The sequence below is a fragment of the Maniola hyperantus genome, chromosome 15, assembly GCF_902806685.2.
Source record: "Maniola hyperantus chromosome 15, iAphHyp1.2, whole genome shotgun sequence".
In the NCBI taxonomy this organism is placed as follows: domain Eukaryota; kingdom Metazoa; phylum Arthropoda; class Insecta; order Lepidoptera; family Nymphalidae; genus Maniola; species Maniola hyperantus.
The window spans coordinates 3,550,534-3,568,250 of record NC_048550.1 but is presented as its reverse complement, the minus strand read 5'-3'; the positions used below and the strand labels follow the sequence as shown (position 1 = coordinate 3,568,250).

Sequence of the window (17,717 nt, the reverse complement as noted above, 5' to 3'; positions counted from 1 at the left end):
AATATTAAGTAGACCAGTGATATGATTATACTACAACAAAGTGATCCTAATAGAGTTATTTTTTTCTTTTTGAGATACGGAACCGTAAAAACAATAAAAATAAATCTGACTGCGCAAAACTGTATAATGTTAGGTACTTACATTAAAGATTTTTGCGCAGTTGATACTCTAAATTTTAGAGTCTAAAAAAATACGTAAAGTTCAACTCAGTTTAGCCCGGGCTATAATATTTATCTATACATACTTACTAATCTAAATATATAAAAGAGAAATACCACTCACTCACTGACTGACTGACAAACTTGGAACTTGGAAGGTAGGTTCTTTCTAGGACGTACGTCAGCTAAGAAACGGCTTTGAAAAATTCCCCCCCTAAGGGTGCGAAAGGGGGGGTCGAAGGTTGTATGAATGTCCTATGTTTTTGGAGTTAGAGACGTGAAAATCGCCATTTAGATTATTAGCTTTAAATAATAAAAATCTGTTTACTTCAATTTGGGAAATTCCCCCCTTAAGGGTGGTAAAATAGGGGGGCAATGTTTTTATAGAAAAGTTTACTTGAAACTTTGAAATGTAGGCTATTTCTAGGGGGTAGGTATCAGATAAGAAAGGATCTCACTAAATTCCCCCCCTAAGGGAGTAAAATGGGGGTGGAAGGGTTATATGAAAATCCTGTTTATGAAGTTAGAGACATAAAAATTGGCATTTAGGTATTCTGGGTTCCGTGTCTTAAGGTGAGCTGAGTGAGTAGGTAAGTCAAAGTGAGGCCTTTTGCAGCGGGAAAATTTCAGATCTCATGAGAAACCAGTACGCGGACGAAGTCGCGGGCATCTGCTAGTATTTATTATAAAGAGGTAAAGTTTGTAAGTTTGTTTACGTAGGAAGTAGTCTCTGGAACTACTGAACTGATTATAAAAAATCATTCACCAGCAGAAAGTTACATTATTCCTGAGTGACATAGGCTTAGGACATATTTTATTTTCAAAAATATTAGAGATCCCTACGAAAACTTTAAAAAGCTACCCGTGCGAAACCGGGGCGGGTCGCTTTTCTGAATGTTATAGATAAGTAGGTGCATATCTTCAGTAGGTACTGAAAGAAGACGATTGGAGTCTCAATTAATTATTATTATCAAGTTGTGCAGGCTTTTAAGGGTTCCGTTCTCAAAGGGCGCCAACAACGGGACCTTAAGAGGCTTCAGCCTCCGCTGTCCGTCCGTCCGTCCGTCCGTCTGTCTGTCAGCGGACTGTATCTCTTGAATTTTAATAGGTAGATATTTGAAATTTTTACATTCAAAAAATTCTCCTATGTAGCGGTGCCTTTACAGAGTAGGTACTTTGTTTGAACAATAAATAAGCCCTCACAATGAGAGGCATCGTTAGAGGCTCCTGTATAAAAGGACTCATCGAACGTCCGACAGGGGGCCATTTGTTTACCACCACCGCCTACAACCTCCCACACTTTTTGGTCAAAACTATCGTTAAAGTGCTGGTAGGCGGGTTACGTTGTTTATAAATAAATACATTTTCAAAGAAGGCAACGAAACTAGCAATGGGAGCACAGATTAGATTACTATTATTTAAAACAAATGACGAGGTTTAGTAAGAAAGAAAGAAAGAAAGAATAGTAGACTGTATCATAAGAAAGCAAAATAATATTTTTACGGCGAGGGCGCTTTTTGAATCCAGAGCGAAGTGAGGGATTGTAGAGTAGAATCCCGAGCGCAGCGAGGGGTTCTTTGGTACAATCCTGAGCGTAGCGAGGGATTCAAAGTACGTCGCCCGAGCCAAAAATATATTTTGCGCCTGAGTGACACACTCTACTTTTCATCACCCTCTATGAGGAAATAAAAGGCGCCCATGGCGCCTCATATTTTATTGTAATATTAAATCCTTGCCGGTACTGGGGATCCCCGCGGACGCACCCAGAAGGAACCAGCAGCACACTGGCTGGCACGAACCTAATTCCTCGCGGATGAACTCCCGGGTAAAAGCTAGTGTTTAATAAGAACGAGATATTTATTATGTAAATTTCTACATAATTGAGATTATAATTGGCGTATCTAGTTAGTAGGTCATAGTATAATTTGACGGGTGACCTTGCGACCGCGTCAGGTGCTATTTGCCCCCTATTACGCCACGATGTGACCTGCATTCAATACGCAAATAAACTTCAAGCAACAACAATATCGAGAATAGTTTTAAATAATTATTTTCAGAATTGGCTACTAAGTAGGTGTGTTTTTTTTGCGGTTTTTAGGGTTCTATAAAGCGCATAAGCAGAGCAGGACTTCAATTAAGTATGTTGAATAAAACATAAGATCATGTTACACTTCACTTCTTTAATCAAATATTTATTACTGGGAGATCTGTTTTGGTAACTTAATCCGCAGTATTTACAGTACTTAACTGCTCTACATTTTGGGTTTTTAGGGTTCCGTACCTCAAAAGGAAAAAGGAACCCTTATAGGATCACTTTGTTGTCCGTCTGTCTTTCTGTCTTTCTGTCTGTCTGTCTGTCTGTCTGTCTGTCTGTCAAGAAACCTATAGGGTACTTCCCGTTGACCTAGAATCATGAAATTTGGCAGGAAAGTATAGCAAACATGAGGGGAAAATCTGAAAACCGTGAATTTGTGGTTACACACAAGAAAAAAATTAAAATGTGTTCATGAACAAATATTGCTATTTTCAACTTGGGTTATCATATGAAAGGGCTTTACTTGTACATTCTTAAACAGGTTTTTATTTATTTTTCGGCATTTGATTTATCGTGCAAAATGTCGATAAAACTTTTGAGCTGTGCATTGATGTCAGTCAGTCAATTAGTCAGTCAGTTAGTCAGATTTTCATTTTATATATTCAAAGGAATGCCAAAGTTTTTAGCAACGAGCATGGCTACGGAACCCTACCGTGTTCTGATAAGCCCTTGACCAGATTTTTATCCTATTGTTCTATCACTGATAATACCTATAGTAGACTATGTGATACCTAGCGCAGGTATATATTATAGCGAGCGCGATAAAATCAACAGAAGTCTCAGCGCGGCTGCCGTGGCGTTATCTTGATCTTCAACCTGGTAAATACAGCCTGCAGGTTGTTTCATACAAATTGTATGGCGTATCTCTTACTAGTTTTGGGCAGAGTTAACCTCAGTTACCTGCTGATCACTAATAGGCTGGACTCATCGTATCAATGGTGAGAACTTGGAAACGATTTATGTTGTATTGAACTCTGTTCCCTTTAGGTAGGAAATATTGGTGTTTTCGTGTGAAATATACTGTATTGTACAATTGTACTTACATGTAGAAACACCTCATATACAATCATTAAATTCAATTTTATTACATGTACTTAACACTTTTGAATGGAATTCTGTAAGTACTTATGAGTGTTTATTGCAGGGTAAATACAGACCAACCAATGGCAGCTAGTTATCTATACTTTCCAAACATAAATTCCTAAGTAACTTTTGAGACTGACTCCAAAGAGTAGGTACAAATACCTACTTGTTAACCAATCCGATTAGAACTATTTATCATCAATTTACAACCTATAGACATCTCTCTACTGAGCACAATTGACAATAAGAGCGGTTACGCACTACATCCGATCCGAGTCCGTGAAAATACGTTCTTTTTTGTTTTGTATGGGAGCTTATGACGTAGGTATGTCGTAAATAATCGCTGGTTTTCTCACGGAGGACGGATAGAACTCGGATGACGGAAGTGTAGTGCGTAATCGCCGTAAGAAGGGACTTGAGTTATAATAATCCATCACGCTGACCACTTGGTCATGAACTATGGCCACAATGGTCACTATAAACGTCGTGAGGAAATCTGCACGCTCGCTAGTTACCATTAGAGCAAATGATATTACATATTTAATTGCTTAAAACGCACATCACTCTTAAAACTTAGAGGTGTGAGCCTCTTATCAAAACTGTAGGGCGATTGTCTAAAACCTGCATCAATCATTATTACAATCTCAATTGTTTTAATTGGCTGAATTTGTGCGATTCTTGTTGCAACAATGTATTGTGGCCAATAGTGAGCGAGCATTAACCAATCAGAGATGATTGCGATCGTGGCATTGTAGCTGTCAAACAACCGCGGTAGGGCCACTGGTCTTCTCGAATAGTCTTTAACTACTACTATCACCGCGTTCTATTAATAGGCAGGTACTAGGTACAAAAGTTACCTAACTGAAACTAAAATTCAGTATGTCAGTCCTGTTCTGTCTCCGTTATCAGATAAAATGACGAATGACCTCCACAGCCGGCCGACCAAAAGATCTAACCGTAACAGTTCAAGTTTCCTTTATAAGATAACATAGTGTTTATAAACGCCATGTCAAGGCAGGCCGGCAGCCCTGCGGCCTTAGCCGATTCCGGAACTAACATTAGGACAACAGTTAGGGAACTTCTCACATAACGTCAAGGCTACGTCACTGGCAGGCGTCAAAATAATTTAGTTTATTTGACGCTAGGTAGGCCTATTTTTCTTTGATTTCACGTCGCCATAGCCTAATATTAATTGATGTATTATCAGCGATAGGTAAAACTCAAAAATAAAGTATAGGCTATCCACCTATATTTCTATTTAATTTAAAAAACTAAATGTCTCTTTTATATAACGGATAATATTATCAATTATTTACACATACCTACCATCTAAAACAATATTAAGAAGGCTACGATAACTAAAATAACCTTAATAAATTAATCGAGACAATTCGTGCCCTAAATAGATTCTGATATAATACCTATAGTATAATAGGTACCTTCCTACCTATAGGTACCTATACTCAAGATCTAGATTATTTGGGCGGGCTCGGGGCAGCAGCAACAGGTAGCGGTAGTAAGTGGGTGAAAGGTTTCATTGTGGTGTCACGACCAGCCGCGAATAATCGCGAAATAATATACCGATACCAGAGAGACCATTCAATATTACTGGAGGAGCGAACCTCTTCTATCAGACGTCATATAAGTTCTGCCCACGTTGTTAACCAATTTTTCGTAACCAGCTACGAAATATAATTAATGTTCATCTTTTCGTAACTGGTTATTAATCCATACTAATATTATAAATGCGAAAGTGTGTCTATCTGTCTGTCTGTCTATCTGCTAGTTTTCACAGCCCATCCATTTAAGCGATTTCGATGAAATGTATCCCGGGGAAGGACATAGGATACTTTTGATCTTGGAAAATCAAAGAGTTCCCACAGGATTTCTAGAAACCTAAAGCCACGCGAACGAAGTCACAGGCATCACCTAGTCAAAAATATTTTTCCGGGTTCGTAACGGAACAATATTAATGTATTTTTGTAACTGGTTGCTAACCAAGTATAATCAGGTTTGTATAAGCGACTATAAAATAGAAACTGGTTACGAACATGATAACCCTTGATTAGTAGGTAACCAGTTACAAAAATATATTAATCTTATTGAGTTCTGAACGCGGATAAAATATTCTTGATTAATAACTAGTTACGAAAAGACGAAATATTAATCTTATTTCATAGCTGGTTACGAAAAATTGGTAACCAACGTGGACGGAACTGTCAATAAGCTTGAATTCATTTTGCGGGATATTGCATTATCTAGTAACACGATATCTCTATGACCGAGACCGTTATAGTTTGATCCGAGCGTGATAAGGCGTGATAATGCCAATTGTGAGCCCGGTTATATTTAACAGACGTATTTTGAGGTTAAGTTTGATATCTATAAAGTTCTTGGAATATATATATATATATTTATCGGTATTTTCTTTTAAACGTCTTAGGTTTTATGACCAAGTGCGGATTGGCAGACTTCACACACCTTTGAGAACATTATGGGAAACTCTCAGGCGTGCAGGTTTCCTCACGATATTCTCCTTCAGCATTAAAGCAAGTGACATTTAATTGCTTAAAACGAACAATAACTCCGAAAAGTTAGAGGTGCGTGTCTGGGATCGAAACCCCGACCTCCCGAAAACAAGGGCGACTTTCTAACTATTAGGCTATCACCGCTTACATGACATGTATGGTATGATCTAGATATTTGTAACACTTTTTATGTATAAACAAGTGCAACCACGGGTAAACGTTCGTTAAAAATAAACTTGATTTTAAGAAATTAGAGGTATAGGTATGTCAAATAACTACGGATATAATTAAATTATTTCAGTGATACTTATCTGTTATCTTTAATCAACGTTAAACAAACAACATTTTAAAACCATTTTATTATGTTTGTTAGCTGTTTTCGACATTATATCTATCGAAGGCCGATATTATTTTTATTACTACTTAGGTACATTTTTCTTACCGTTACTCGCAGTAAAGTTGAAGTTTTCCCGCTGAGTGTTTCCTGAAACGAACGATAATTTAATTAATTTGATATATTATCGTTTGTTTATAAATGCGAAAGTGTATTTGTTTGATGGTTTGTCCTTTAATCACGTCGCAACGGAGCAACGGATCGATGTGATTTTTTGCATGAATATAGTCAAAGACCTGGAGAGCGACAAAGGCTAATTTTTATCCCGGAAAATCAATGAGTTCCTATGGGATTTTATATACCTAAATCATCGGCATAGTATAATATGAGTAAGTAGGTAAATAAATATTTTGTGTATTTTCTTCAAAATTTTAGGCTCAGTAGTTTCTGCGATAGTATTTTCCTAAAAAAGCTTTAAAACTAAGTACCTATTTAGTTTTAAATTATGAAATAAAATATTTGATATCCTCACATGTTCTTTTACTGTTTATGATAGGTCACACGGTAGTCGGTATAGGTGCTAAACTTTTTTAAATTTTCTAATTTGCCCTCGAACTGATGAACAGGCAGTTCTGTTTTTCATTCACATATATGGAACCCTAAAAAAGATAAATATTTAAGAAAATACAATGTATCTAAATATATATAAAAGGAAAAGGTGACTGACTGACTGACTGAATGACTGACTGACTGACTGACTGATCTATCGACGCACAGCTCAAACTACTGGACGGATCGGGCTGAAATTTGGCATGCAGATAGCTATTATGAAGTAGGCACCCGCTAAGAAGGGATTTTTGATAATTCAACCCCTAAGAGAGTAAAATAGGGGTTTGAAATTTATGTAGTCCACGCGGACGAAGTCGCGAGCATAAGCTAGTATTTTATAAACGAGTCAGGCTATAGGTAGCGCTTTTCTCACTGGTAGGTATAGGACGCGACAGGTGGTGAAGGGTGGGATGGGATGTGCGGGTGTGCGGGGGGGGCGTCCCCACCCCGATTGCCATCTCGACCTGTCGCGTACTATAGATATATGTATACTTGCCTCTTGTCAGCAACTCCAAGAGCTTACTCGAGAAGTGAAACTCCGGTGTAAACATTCTTATCACTTGCGCTTAGGTTTTACATAAATAGATAACACCCATTATTGTATAACACACGTAATTTAGGTAAACTGTAAACACTTTTCACATGAATATTGTATTTAAAGTACACACGCATGAAATGCACACTGTTATTTCAGGAAAGCTAATTTTATATCGATGATTAGATACCATTAAGCAATCAATACTTTTCACAAATAAAGTAAATCACTTTCCACACAGTCAAACCAATTTTTTTTAATTAAAATAAAATCTAAAATATTAACTGAAATATTTCTTATTTTCTGAAATACTTGGGTATTCGTCCCGTTGTCACTTGACGACTTCAGAAAAATAGGCTTATTGTCACTCTCGTAAAACCTCTTGAAGCCGGTTCTGTTTGAAAAAAACAAAAAAAATAGCAGATATTTTTAAACATCAACGTATTTTGCCACTGAATTCTCGAAAGCTTCATAGACAGTGATAATAGAGCTTAATTAAGTGTTATGTGTTCCGTATCTATTGAAAAACCAAAAAAATCCCCAACTTCTATGAAAAACGCGCGAGCTTTAAAAAACTTTGAGTAAGCTTGTTAACATTTTGAATTAAATTTCAATTATTTTATTTAAGTTCTTATTGTTTTTTTTTTTATATTTCGGTAGTGTATCCCACACTGGCACTGTAACATATTATTATTTCTTTCTGAACATCGTTCGGATCGCGATGCGAATTTTTTTTTTTTTTTTTGTATTTCGGAACTGTATTCCACAGTGTCACTGTAACATATTACTTTCTGAACATGGTTCGGATCGCGAACTGTTTAATTATACCGCCGGTCCCGATTCATTAGTGCATTGGATCAGGGACGGCCGTGAAAACGATTATTAGGTAATAATAGGTGCGTAGGTAGGTACTATCTTAAACGCGACTTCGTCTGAGAAGGTTTAGATTTATATTTAATCACTAGCTGCCCCGGCGAACTTCGTACCGCCTAACAGTTTTTCTCTCCGTAAGAACCATCCTCGTACTTCAAGGAATATTATAAAAAAAGAATTAGCGAAATCGGTTCAGCGGTTCTCGAGATTTGCGATGAGCAACACATTTAGTGATTCATTTTTATATTATAGAAGATGTAAAAATGTAATCCTTTATGGTCCCGGGAAACAAGTAGGTAAGTACACTAGATGATGTACGCGACTTTGTCCGCGTGGATTTAGGTTATTAAAAATCTCGAAATGGGAATTCTTTAATTTTCCGAGATAAAAAGTATTGTCTTTGTCCTATGTTCTTCCCAGGAATGTAAACTAACTAAAGTCAAAGAGTTCCTACGGGATTTTTAAAAAACTAAATTCATAAAAGGCTGCATTAAAGGCTGGGCTGTCAAAAATAATGTGCCTTAGAATCTCGGTTCTCACTTAAAAGAGTATAACTACTGATCCAAAGTGGCATATTTCAAATGCTATTTTTATATCTCATCATATCTAACAGGACTCCTATTAATACTCCAAACTTAATAATTGAGACGTCAAACCACATATGTATTTCTTTATAGATAAACACATTGTCAATAACCTTACTTTACTGCAGACAAGTTAAACAATACAATGCGCGTAGTTATTTTAACGACAGCAGGAAACTATAACTATTCTACGCCAAACGCCGGCTATTGAAAACCGCAAACAATCCGATCTGTGTTCCCAGCAAACATTTTAAACATTTTATTTACGTACAAACCTGAGTACGGCCCACGACTCGACTTCTGGGGTCAGGGTTGCCGACGCACGTCTTTTGACCTCCATACAGCTGTACTTCACTTACATTCAGTCATATTATAAATCTATCCCCTTCGCACAGGCCGCGACACATTGCTTGACATCTAACCCTTCACGTCATTGTTCCTACCATCCCTTTCTTTCGTAACGCACGACGTATCATACCGTTTCATTTCAACAGGTTATGACATATCGGTTGCCTTATGACCCGAACACACGCGGTGTTTCTGTCCTCTTTTATCACATGTTTTAAATATATTTGCATCCTCGTCGCCCATGTCACGACCCCTACGACTAGCCACTTGAATAGATTAGGTGTTTTCGTACGAACACGGGTTCAATATTCATTGATAGTCGGTTCGTTGGCATTTAAAATTCAAGAAATACATTTATGGGCTTGTGGTGAAATTTTTTGTCTTAAGGCTTGGACACATAATACACGATGAAAGCACAGGGAAAGTATGCGGCTATTTGACCTACCGGTGATTTTACTGACCGTGCGCGCCAAGTCGTGTCGCGTGTCGCAGTCGCCTGTCGTGTCGCGTACCACAAAGGCTACCTTTAAGGCCGGCCATACACGGACTGCTCGAGCGGTTAGCCAGTGATCAACATACACGGACCGCTCTTGCAGTCAGAGTCAACAGCTTGAAGCTGCCATCGAGCAGTTAGCTTAACTGCTCGATGGCAGCTTAAACGATGCGTGCGGGCGGGAAGCGTGCGCGACGTGGAATGAGGAGTGCGAGCGGAGGTAACTGCGCGAGAGCGGTCGACAGCTCGAGCAGTCAGTGTATGCCAGGCGACCGCTTGACCGCCCAACCGCCCGAAGCAGTTGCAACTGCTTGAGCGGTTCGTGTATGTACGTACGTAGAAGTCTGTAGTTCAATATGCAGTCGCAGCTTGAAGCAGTCCATCCTGACTGCTTCAAGCTGTCCGTGTATGGCTGGTCTAAGGAGGCTGTCTATAAGATGGGTCGGGCCGCAACGGTGCGGCGAGCATTTTGTATGTAGGTACAGCGTGCGGCAAAAAGCAATGTCTTTACGCGATTTTTTAAAATCTGGCAATCCACAGACAGATTTTAGTACCTATCTGGCACGTGCCTTCCCCATGGCTAGGGCCCCACTGGCACCATTCGGATACGGAACCCTAAAAATACAATCTTGGTCACCTCAGATTATTCAAATTAAAGCACATAAGCAGAGCAGGACATTCAATTAAAGATGTTGAATAAAACATAAGATCATGTTACACTTCACTTCACTTCTTTAATTAAAGATTTATTACTGGAAGATCTGTTTTGGTAATTTAATCCGCAGTATTTACAGTACTTAACTGCTCTACATTTTAGGTTTTTAGGGTTCCGTACCTCAAAAGGAATAAAGGAACCCTTATAGGATCACTTCGTTGTCTGACTGTCTGTCTGTTGTCTGTCTGTCTGTGTGTCTGTCTGTCTGTCTATCTGATAGCTTTTCACGGCCCATCAGTTCAATGGATTTTGACGTTTGGTATACGATAGCTTGCAAGTGGCATCCCGAGGAAGGACATGGGCTACTCTCTATCCCGGAAAATTAAAGAGTCCCGTTAATTTGACTCGATACAAAAAATCGCGAAGTTTTCCCAAAATACGTATTTTTTTCACGACCATTAGGAGAAAATCCAGTTTTATTTCATAGATATAAAACCAATTTCAATAAAATTTCGTATTTACGTTCAACGTTACGGTATTATTTTATGGTAACAGAGCACATAAAATTTTTAAATATGGATGGGTACCTTATTGGTAAAAAGCGTGCAACAAATTTGCGCTCGGGCGGCCCAGACTGTTCGATACATTCGCCTTTGCGACCCCAAGTAAAAATATAACCCTTGTTCTTCCATGCACAGTGGGATAAGTAAGACAGGCAATGTAAGCAACACACGCAGCGCATAGCGGGCGTATCGGCCTCGTAACTTTTTCTACGCTCTGACCTGCGGCGATCGAGAGCGCAGAACTGCAGCACGGAGCTACGAATATAAATCTATTAAGCGGATTTTTTTATTGCATTAAGGCGAGTCACCGAGGCTAAGCGGAAAAAACTGGTTTGCTAGATCAAATGTTTTAGGTATTTACTATTAAATAATGGCCTTGCTAAAAATATACAATATACCTAAAGACATTGTCTAAAGAATGTGCTACTTTGATACACAATAGGAAGTACTTCACTCGATCAAATAAAATCTTGAAATAAAAGTCTGAAACGAATTATTTAATACTAAAATTTCTGACTTGGCAAATAATTTTTATATGGAAATATTTGTCTTTAAATACTACAGAGAACCTGCTAAATTTTGGTTTTCAACAGGACTACTATAATTTATTAAATTCAAATTTAACGTTTGAAACACAGAATTTGAACGTTGCCAAGCGGTTTACTTCAAAGCCGCGCTGCCCGCCTCGGTGACTCGCCTTAAGTGGTGATGGCCTAGCTAGCGTACCGGTAAGCGCAGTATGGGACGACCTCCAGCCCGCTGGACCGATGACCTAAAGAATGTGGTCGGGAGCGGATGGATGAGGAAGGCGGAGGGCCGTGTTTAGTGGCGCGCTCTTGGCCTATGTCCAGCAGTAGATACATACAGGCTGATAGATTGACCTACTGGTAAACAAGTCGGCCTTCAATTCGGGAGGTCGGGGGTTTGATTCCGGGCACGCCTCTCTATCTTTTCGGAGTTATAAGCAACTAGATGATACCCGCGACTTCGTCCGCGTGGATTTAGTGTGTGATCCTGTGGGAACTCTTCAATTTTCCGAGATAAAAAGTAGCCTATGTCCTTCCCGGGGATGCAAACTATCTCTGTACCAAATTTCGTTAAAATCGGTTGAACGGTTGAGCCGTGAAAAGCTAGCAGACAGACAGACAGACAGACACACTTTCGCATTTATAATATTAGTATGGATAATAGATTTTGATTTTGAAGAATCGATAGCTATGTTGACGAGGTTCCATGGAATGAGAAACAAAGATCATTTTTAGTTCGAAAGTATTATAAAATCTTTAAAGTTACAAAGCTATGGCGACAATAAATAAAATACATGTACATAGGTCAAACACATAACCCTCCTTTGGGCTTCACCGCAGTCGGGTAGGAAGACCCGATTTTTTGACACTCTGTGTTAGTCTTTTCGCCACATACAGTCTTACCTTACCACCTTCAAGTATTCGTACATCTTAGAGAAGAAAGCGCGATGTCTGGCGTCGGCGCGTGCGCACTCCGTGTTTTTGCCGCGATGAATATTTATCGCTCGCTTTTGCCATTAGTGGACATAGGGTTTATTCCTCACTCGACTTATTAAATCTGTTTAGAGAGTGCGATCAGTGCGTCAAATTTTTAAATGGAACTTCTTTACACACGGTTGAGATAAGAACCTATAACTTACAAAAAGTTAAACACAGAGTAGGATGTACAATATTCTTAAACATCAAGAATGAAACGCCACCTTATTGACTGGACAGGGCGTCTATAATATTATGACTGAGTAAAACGAGATCAACAGCTAAGCTTCACTTTTGCCGTGGCCCACTACATCACACGAGTTTTTGTGATGACAAGACATTTTAGAAATTATTTTTATCTTCGTCTTATTGACTGAAAATAGGTCTAAAGACGATTTTTGAGATTTATAAAATACCTAATAATCCCTTATTAGAATAGTTGGGACAAAAATGACGTTTAGAATAGAACGTTGATGCTTCCCAAGCTGTAAACGACAACGTTTCAATTAATGTTAAATAGCAGAAATTAACGCATTTTTTACAGAAGAACAGAAGGTAAAAAGAAGCATTTTGGTAGCCCGGTGATAAACCTTTACCTACTCGATATTTTGTTCTCTTCAAGAATATACTAAGTATTACGAGTTGAACGTGTAATAAACTGAAGAGTGGAATCGTAGTGTTGATGACTTTAAAATTGATTCACCTTGTCTAATAGCCGATGATTTGTGGCTGTTATGACGAGACTCGGAGCAGGTGAGGCGATTTGACTGACAGAAAGATTGGTGAAATTGATTCTTTTACAAAACATTAGTTCTCGATAAAATTGTTATTATCATAATATTGTAAAGAAATTCTTTCGTAATAAAGAAACGTCATTATTCTGCGTCCACTGGCTCTTTCCGGGAAAGCATATTATACATCGATAATATAAGTCTATGATATTGTATTAATTTTATGCTTTCCCGGAAGGAGTCCCCGCACACGGTCCACCGCCGCTCCACCTTTCTCATCCACCCATTTCCCTTCTTAAGGTTGTGTTGTGACCAAAACTTAAATAAGATTCGGGGGTAGCAGGGCAACAAAGAACTTTTATTTACTTTATTCATGTACTCTACCTAAAAATAACTTAAAACAAAAACATTATACTTGCAATGAAATTGTGGGCAGACGAATTGGTCCGAATAGGGCTAGGCTTCTTCACATTTAAGTAAATCTACTCTACCACCTAATAGCACAGACTGTCACCAGTCTGTCTAGTCTGTGGTAGTTAGAGCCTAGCAAGAATATGATTAAGTTAGGTAGAGATACATTGATTGAAAAAGAATAGAAATTCTTTTTTACATTTCTCAGAACCGCAGTCATTGAATATTTATCAGGATAAAAAATAAAACTGTAAGTCTGAACTAGTGTGTAGATGCACATGACGATTTGAAAGCAGTGTAAAAGTTCATTTTAATGAAGAGCTTTTCAATTCTGATCCTTATATTTTTAGTGTTGTTGATTTCTTGGGTAGAATTTGAGGCGATAGCATGAAAATATTATGTACAATAGGTAACCTTACATTTAAAATATTGATACAAAAAATGAAAGCAAAAGAAAAATACCTCACCATCATAATGGTATAGTATAGAGCGGCAATCATGTTTTTCTCTTCCCATCACATTAATGTTTGGCTCGTGCCAGTTATTAGCTGGTGGCGTACAGACGTGAACAATCTTTTTCTTGAACAACCTATCATTTTCATATTTACATCAAACGATTATCAACTTAATGCTTTTAATATTAAGATTTAAAGTTGCTTAAAGAAATTTTTGATGCATGGAGTGAACTTGTGGTTTCCTTACATGATCTATAGTCTGTTCAAGTTTTTGCTAGGTATCCGGTGAAGTTAATAATTACAGTCTTGTACGGCTCGAGGCTCGGCGTTCTGTTGGGTGTATCCGCTCTCTTTTTATGGACTATTTTCCCGCTACCACAGAAGTCAATGTGTCAGTTTCACTGGATTTGTATTTGTAGGCTTTGTTCGAGATTCCGTCGCTTGTAGATCAGCTAAAATTCAACTATTCTTAAATTAATACGTAAACGCTGAAATCGCAATTAGTAAGATTATTTTTCTGTCACTTGGTATACCTACGTATTAGTATTTCAGCACTACTGTATTATATTTATTTTTATGAACTCAGAGATTCCTCTTTTTTTTTTATTTGACATCCCACTCAATACGATAGCAAAAGAAAAAGCTTCTGAGACCCACACCACTTTTTGTATGTTTATTTAGTTCGTATAAAATGTAGCTTATATCACCCGGATCATGATAAAAATCGATTCTCACATCATTTGACATAGGTACATAAATACAAACATACGTACACAGACTGCTAAAAGCGTAACCCTACCTTTTGACTTTGTTATAGTCGGGTAAAAAATAATGGCAAGACCTGCATTTTACAAAATTCAATAACAAAAATCAACATACCATAACCACATGACATTCTATGACCCCCATATAGCACGAGGGGCGTAAGACCGTAATTACCGCACGCTGTCCCCTGACATTTCTTGCGCAGTGGTCATGACGTCAAATGACTGGTTACATTTCCCAGATTATAGGGCTACGAAAGGCTACGGACGTTGGCGCACGGTCGGGTGACCAAAGGTTAACTTTGTTACAATAAAATGTAGTGCAATAAGTTTGTCTTCGGGATACCCGGCAATCCATCCATTGCGTGGAAAGAGATCTACAAAAATCGGGATGCTTACGTCGGGGAACAAGAGTTTACCTCTCAACTAAAACGAGTAAAACTCAATTGGGAAAAATCCTAGAATAATCAAATACCCCCTTCACCAGTGGGAAAAATCATAGAGAAGGGCAAGACCTACAAAGGACTGTAGCGGCCAAGGAAGTAAGTAGATATCATCATTATTATTAACCGATAGACGGACATAGGTCTCTTGTAGGGACTTGGACTAGGGACCACACGCCACGGTCTTCCGCCGCCTGAATCCAGCGGCTCCCTGTGACTCTTTTGATGTCGTCTGTCCACCTAGTGGAGAAGTCGATATATTGTAAAAAAATCACAGCAAAGTAACAACAGCCAATTTATCAACCTTTATTAAGTATTCACATGTACTGTACCCCATTACGTAGTTACGATTTCCCGCCCAAAAGCAAGATGGCGTCATGGGAGAGCGCGCGCTAACTACGGGAGCATAAACCACGACTGGCAATCAAAATAACAGGTCTGTAGTCGTGGTGGAGACGTTTCATGACGACAATGTATATTACGTCTATTAGCGCGAATGTGCGGAACAATACGATTGCCGCCGGTCACACAATTCGCGATATTAAATTTCGCATCCGCTAAGAAAGGATTTTTGAAAATTCCATCCTTAAGGGGGTAAAATAGAAGTTTGGTGTTGTCCACGCTGACGAAGTCGCGGGAACAAGCTAGTTAGGTACTTAATATTATAAATGCAAAAGTGTCTGTCTGTCTGCTAGCTTTTCAAGGCCCATCCGTTTAACCGATTTTGACGAAATTTGATACCGAGATAGATAGCTTGCAATGCAAGTTACATCCCGGGGATAGATATAGGCTAATCTTTGTCCGGAAGAATCAAATAATTCACACGGGATTTTTAAAGGCCCGTTCTTTTAACACAGGTACTAAGATAGCTTGCATTGCGGAGACAGACATTTACCTAGGCTACTTGTTATCCCGGAAAATCTCGGAGTTTTCAAGGCATTTTTAAATAGTGAAATCCACGCGAGCAAAGTCACGGGCAACTGGGCACAAGTGTTCTGTAGAAACTAGAAATTCTTGCAAAACAGCTACCAGCATTGGACGGCCTACGGTTGAAACGACTACGACAAGACGTTTAAGTCTTTAAAAAAAAATTCGTCGTACCTATAAGCAATCTTGTTTCCATAGCCCCCGACCCAGATCGTTTTCATAAACACTACAACTGTCTCCACTATGTTTACGACACACACGTATTTGCAAACCTACTGTAATCACAGGGAATGCTCTTGTTGGCTGAGAAAACCGGACAGGCCTGTATTCTCACGCACTGGTGAGTTTTCCACTGTTGCCGACATTTACGCTATATGGCATTTTGAATATTAATATTTCTATTTAATTATAATATAATTTCTGACACACTGCAAGCTACACTATATTTACTTATTAAAGTAATTATTAATTTATCGCGACCTAAGTCCCAAGAAAATTCAAAGCATTATCCGAAAAATTAAGGAAACAGCCACATTATAGAATAATTACGTTAGTTTTTTTAATAGAGATAGCGAGCGAAAGAGCAGGCGGGTTAAGTGATTACCGCCGCCCATGAATATTTGCTGCACCAGAGGAACTGCCGATGTTTTGCCGGCCTTTCAGGAATTTATTGGTCCGCCGCGCCCCTTGAATAACCCCACGTTGTAATCTAGCGGGAACACCGCCGATGGGAGTTGATTCCACAGTTTGCATGTGCGTGGAAAGAAGGGTCTGGTATAACGGACGGTCGAAGTGCACCAGACACCCAGGTGGTGAGGGTGAAGTTGAGCTTAAAGCTAGAGACTAAAACCATATTCTTACGGTATGTAAATGTATCGGGTAAGCTGATGATAATCTCCTATGAAGTAGAAAATGAAAACATTGTCAAGATTTTATGAATGAAATACTACTTATCTCTTTTTTTCTAGATAAGATACTATTTAGGAAAGATAGAGTTTATCGCTATTATAACTTTAACATTATTTTATGTTTTGATGCTACTTGATTAATTTTTAAGGAGGCCAAATGGAAATCCCCGTGATATATGAGCATGCAAATTACGCAGGTAATTGTAATTTGTAACAAAGGAGCGAGCTAAAGACTAATGTGCCGGTCAGTAGATCGGAACCGTCGTTCATTGAATCACTTTGTAGTGATTTACTTAATATGTTCGTTGACAGAACCTTTGTTAATCATCACCATGACCAACCCATCATCGGCTCACTACTGAGCACGGGTTGAGTTCTCCTCTTAGAGTGAGAAGGTTTGGCCATAGTTTAGCACACTGGCCACGTGCGGATTGGCAGACTTCACACACCTTTTGAGAACATTATGGAGCTTTCTCAGGCATGCAGGTTTCGGCTCCAAAAAGTACTACATTGTAGAACTATACTGATTCTTGCATGTACATAATAATAATATTCTTTATTTAATTTTTAGTGTTTGTGGTTTTAATTTTTTTTTAAATTCCCAGTTAAAAATTAAAATGTCATCGGCGTAACTCTACCGTTGGTTATCCAACCCTGTTACAGTTATGAATTATTATGTCTCATAGTGCCGTGTAACAGCGTCATTGGAAATAAACGG

At 38.6% G+C, this 17,717-nt stretch overlaps 1 protein-coding gene across 3 annotated transcripts in view; it reads right to left on the bottom strand.

Annotated features, from left to right (window-relative positions):
* Positions 1–17,717, bottom strand: part of LOC117989006 (uncharacterized) — a 313,773-nt gene that overhangs the window by 268,688 nt on the left and 27,368 nt on the right. For 2 of the 3 annotated variants that reach the window (XM_069503573.1, XM_069503572.1), the window contains exon 3: positions 6,307–6,348. The exons of the other annotated variant lie outside the window; for it this stretch is intronic. In XM_069503573.1, coding sequence (XP_069359674.1) covers positions 6,307–6,348 — 42 coding nt within the window. The remainder of the gene's footprint in view (positions 1–6,306; positions 6,349–17,717) is intronic. 3 annotated transcript variants of the gene reach the window in all.